The following is a 5,175-nucleotide window of genomic DNA, read 5'->3' on the forward strand; positions in this document are numbered from 1 at the left end:
ATATTTTTTTCAGAATTTTTTGAGGCATAAAAGTTTGAATTTCAATTTTTCAAAAATAAAGGCCTCCATGGAGCTCGGCCTCCAATACGTCTCTCTCCGAAGGATAGCAACTCCTTTGTATCAGTATTCAAAGTATTTAAATATGCCGCCGTATGATAGGATCAGCTGCTAAAACAAACAGTCTACACAAAGTCAAAGATTATAAACCCACGTGCTTCTTTATTTTCATCTTTGACCCCACCCACCCCTGCTCTTGCCGTTCCCGTGCACACATCCGGCTCCTGCAGCGACACCGACTGGCCCCAAGTTGTAGCAAGTTCCCTCACAAGCGGCCAAGTTGTGATCCCATGGCAATTTCATGGAGGATACAAACGCGGTGCCTCATTTGTAGCTCACAGACTGGACGCTGGTGCAGCCCCAGGGAAAGGACGCCATCTTCTCTTCAGGAACCGGCAGCAAGGATACAACAAACAAGGTATGTGATTCATGCCTCGTCGAGTTTCCCTTTCGCATTTTTCTGTAGGGGAACTTTCTTCTGGGTGAAGGGATGTGCAATCTTGTAGTATTTGTGCAAACCAATACTTCGAAAATATTGTAGCGTGTGCACAGTTACGGAAAACACATGTTCCGCAATCCGCATAACCATTGCCATCGAAATACAGAAGCGGGCGGATCCTGCATAAGGTGGAAAGCAGATTATCGAGGATACACAGGTTCAGTATATAGTTAGAACAGGGAAACGGCAAGTTAGAACATATCAAGTTTTCTTTATTAGGAAAGGATCCCAAAGAAGCACAAGGATCGACTCTAATACATACTCCCTCCGTTCCGAATTACTTGTCGCACGTATGGATGTATCTAGATGTATTTTAATTTTAGATACATCCATTTCAGCGACGAGTAATTTGGAACGGAGGGAGTATATACAAACAATTATGAATCGAGGGAAACAAGTGTTCAAAAAATCTCACAGAAAGGAGAATAGCACTGAATTGAGGTTCTAAAGAAGATGAATTCCGGAACAAAAACAATGAAGGAAACCCAGGGAAAGGGATTTCACAGTGTATATATTACTCCCTCCGTTTCTAAATACAAGTCTTTTTAGAGATTTCAATATAGACTACATACGGATGTATATAGACATTTTGCTCCATATGTAGTCCATATTGAAATATCTAAAAAGACTTATATTTAGGAACAGAGGGAGGAGTATATGATAGCAGAAAAGGCTCACAAAATCTTATTTGCCAGATGTTAGATGCATTTGTTTAGCATACTGGACGCTGCTTCATATGGACAAATTAGACCCTTTATAGAAACCAAAAAAACTCAGTAAGTCTCAACAATGAAAGCAGTAAAGCTTTGGCAATGTAGATTAACGAGCTTAGAATATGTTCACTGGTTTTGGGTGTGTGGGAGTTAATTAAAGCTTACATTTCTTTCCTGATTCCCAGTGTCAACGATGTTCCCTGTTCTGCTGCTGCTTCTGTTGCCATATGTACTCCAATCAGCATCAGCGAGAACATTCAGCAACATGACTGATGTGGATACCTTGCTGGCACTCAGGGCAGGTCTAAGCAACCAGCAAGGTGCCCTAGCTGCGTGGAACACAACTACTGATTTCTGCTCGTGGCCAGGTGTCAGTTGCAGCCTCGAGCATAAGCACAGAGTTACGGTGCTTAACCTCACTTCGAAGGGCCTCGCCGGCACAATCACCCCATCAATTGGAAACCTCACGTTTCTGAAAATACTAGACCTCAGCCAGAACAATTTCCATGGTGAAATACCTTCATCAATCGGTCGTTTATTTCGGCTACAACATCTCAACTTATCCGGCAATTCACTTGACAGTGATGTAAACTCTGACCTGAAGAACTGCACAAGTCTTGAGAGCATCGATCTTGACCGAAATTTGCTCACAGGAGAAATCCCTGCCTGGCTTGGAGGCTTGTCAAATCTGAAGACCATGAGAATGTATAGGAACAGGTTCACTGGGATAATCCCGCCGTCGATTGCCAACCTCTCAGCACTGGAAGCAATCGATTTCGCAGCAAACCAACTGGAAGGTGTCATCCCGGAGGGCCTTGGCAAGATGACCAGTCTCTCCTCCATTCGACTGAGTGAAAACCACCTCGCAGGGACTATCCCTGCAGCTTTCTTTAACCTTTCCTCTCTGACCGCCTTCGCTGTGGCAGCAAATAAGTTGCATGGTAAACTGCCCTCAGACTTGGGGGCTCACCTCCCAAATCTCAAGGACCTACTCCTCGGCACCAATAGGTTTACAGGATACATTCCAGCTTCTCTTGTGAATGCAACAAAGATTTATAGACTAGACATGTCGTTCAACGGCTTGACCGGTAGATTGCCTCCGGAGATTGGAATGCTCTGCCCAAAACACCTCAGTGTTTCAGAAAACCAGATCGTGGCAAGTACCCCGCAGGACTGGGAGTTCATGACGTTGTTGACAAACTGCACACGCCTTCGTGTATTAAGGCTCTCTGGAAACATGCTAGGTGGCGTGTTGCCAAGCTCTGTTGGCAACTTATCAGCACAACTTCAAGTGCTTTATGTTGGATATAATATGATTTCTGGAACAATACCATTTGGCATAAGCAATCTTGTTGGGCTAAATTATTTAACACTCTCTTATAACCAATTTACTGGTGTCTTGCCTGAAAGCATGGGAAGGCTAAATTTGCTACAAAGGTTGTATATGCATAATAATCTGTTGACAGGGTTCATTCCATCCTCCATTGGGAATATGACACGCCTACTAACCCTTTCCGCATGGAGGAACAAGTTTGAGGGGCCACTTCCAGCAAGCTTAGGGAGCCTCCAGGAGATAACTGCAATCGATTTGGCATACAATAAGTTCACAGGTCAATTGCCTAAAGAGATCTTTAGCCTATCGTCTCTGTCGGACACCCTAGATTTGCGAGGCAATTACTTTGTTGGTCCTCTTCCACATGAAATTGGCAGTCTGACAGTGCTTGCAAACTTGTATCTCTCTCAGAACAACTTATCTGGGACCCTGCCCAATGAACTCAGCAATTGTCAAAGCTTGGTAAAACTCATGTTGGACCATAACTCCCTTAGTAGTACTATTCCCTCATCTATCAGCAAAATGCGAGGGTTGGCATTTCTAAATCTTACCAGGAACACACTCTCTGGTGAGATTCCTCAAGGGTTGGGACTCATGGCCGGCATTCAAGAATTGTATCTTGCACACAACAACTTGTCTGGTCATATTGCTGAAAGCTTGGAAAACATGGCATCATTGTACCAATTAGACCTGTCCTTCAATAATCTGGATGGCAAAGTTCCATCGGAGGGCGTGTTTAGTAATATGACTGGATTTTTGTTTGAAGGGAATTCAGGACTTTGTGGTGGTATTTCAGAATTACATTTGCCCCCATGCCCGCCAGAATCAATGGAACACACAATGAGAAAACGCAATTTGATTATCACAATAGCTACCCCAACTGCTGGCATAATTATATGCTTGTGTGTGGTGCTTGTTTTCTTCGTGATAAGAAAGAAATCAAAAGCTCGATCTACAACCATGGGAGGATTTCAATTTATGGATGACAATTATCCTAGAGTTACTTATGCTGAATTGGTCCAAGGAACAAGTGGCTTTGCCACAGACAATTTGATAGGTAGAGGAAGATATGGATCAGTGTATAAGTGTGATTTTCTGCTAAACACCATGATGACCACTGTAGCTGTGAAGGTGTTCGATCTTCAACAGTCTGGGTCTTCCAAAAGCTTTCTAGCTGAATGTGAGACACTTGGTAGGATCCGCCATCGTAATTTGATTAGTGTCATAACTTGCTGCTCAAGCTCTGACTCAAACCAAAACGACTTCAAGGCCCTCGTGTTGGAGTTCATGCCTAATGGGAGCCTAGATAGGTGGTTACACATGGATGTACATTCATCACAGCAACTGCAAGGTTTGACATTGATGCAGAGATTAAATATTGCAGTTGATATCGCTGACGCATTAGATTATTTGCACAACAACTGTGAACCACCAATAATTCACTGCGACTTGAAGCCAAGCAACATTCTTCTTAACGAGGATTTAGTTGCTCACATTGGGGACTTCGGCCTTGCAAAGATTCTTTCTGAACCAGCAGCGGAGCAGCTGATTAATTCGAAGAGCTCCATTGGAATAAGAGGAACGATTGGATATGTAGCTCCAGGTAGCTCAAATTTTCTAACATTACACTCTGCAACACACATTTTTGCATGCAAAATGACTATATTTGTGTACGATATGTAGAGTATGGCGAAGGCGGTCAAGTTTCTTCATGTGGAGATGTATATAGCTTCGGAACTGTCATCCTCGAGTTGTTTACAGGCATGGCACCAACTCATGATATGCTCAGAGACGGGTTAACATTGCATAAGCATGCCGAGAATGCATTTACAGGGATGCTAATGCAGATTGTTGATCCAGTGCTACTGTCCATTGAAGAAGCCAATCTGACTAGTCTGCAGGATGGAAGCAACACGATGGAACATGGCAGCAATGCCATATTGTCTGTCATGAAGGTTGCGCTATCATGCAGCAATCATGCACCAACAGAGAGAATGTGCATGAGAGATGCTGCTGCTGCGATTCGCAGGATAACGGATAGCTATGTTAAAAATAAGACAAACTGAGGAAGTTGTTGCAACTGCACATAACACAAAGCATTTTGCTGAAACAAGATCAGCACCTGAAACATCCAGGTCAGCCCCCCTGAAGTGGCGGCATGCTTAATTTGCTTTGTAGTGGTTATGTTTTGCATTCCAAGTGTGGTGTTGTATATGTTAGTTTCTGCCTAGCCATTATCTTTTAGTTACATACATATGTAATTTGTTCAGAGAGGTCCAACGAGTGTTGAAGGCCTTAGCCTAGGCCAAGTCGGGCTTCCGAGCCTACTCTCTAAAAAGAGTTGTGTAAATGGAAGGCGGATACAAGTCGCATCTGTGTTGAGTTTGAATAAGACATTATATCGCATCAGATTTTAAATTGGTATTGTATTGCATTTGAGTTGGGATGTATCTGACCTGTCCGATGTTGTTCTTGACTAGTTTTTCTAGTGGAACTTGTTCTATCTAACTGTGTTTAATCTTCTGTTGTATGACGCGCAAAGCTTTTGTGTGTTTACAAAAAGGGAAAAAAAA

The 5,175-nt window shown here is 43.1% G+C and overlaps 1 protein-coding gene across 1 annotated transcript; it reads left to right on the forward strand.

Moving 5' to 3' along the window:
• The first annotated feature begins 1,439 nt into the window (after window positions 1-1,439).
• LOC119344527 (probable LRR receptor-like serine/threonine-protein kinase At3g47570) lies at window positions 1,440-5,151 on the forward strand. Its single transcript, XM_037614928.1, has 2 exons — window positions 1,440-4,205; window positions 4,286-5,151. Exons 1-2 carry the CDS (start codon window positions 1,463-1,465, stop codon window positions 4,666-4,668), a joined length of 3,126 nt encoding a protein of 1,041 aa, XP_037470825.1. The 5' UTR covers window positions 1,440-1,462; the 3' UTR covers window positions 4,669-5,151.
• The last annotated feature ends 24 nt before the right edge of the window (window positions 5,152-5,175 follow it).

The sequence above is a fragment of the Triticum dicoccoides genome, unplaced genomic scaffold (assembly GCF_002162155.2).
Source record: "Triticum dicoccoides isolate Atlit2015 ecotype Zavitan unplaced genomic scaffold, WEW_v2.0 scaffold171993, whole genome shotgun sequence".
Taxonomy (NCBI): Eukaryota; Viridiplantae; Streptophyta; class Magnoliopsida; order Poales; family Poaceae; genus Triticum; species Triticum dicoccoides.

Excerpts from the sequence above, each read along its gene's own strand:
- LOC119344527 (XM_037614928.1), top strand. The coding sequence starts at position 1,463 with ATGTTCCCTGTTCTGCTGCTGCTTCTGTTGCCATATGTACTCCAATCA. Across the intron at positions 4,206-4,285 it reads GATTGGATATGTAGCTCCAG|AGTATGGCGAAGGCGGTCAA; the intron begins GTAGCTCAAATT and ends TACGATATGTAG.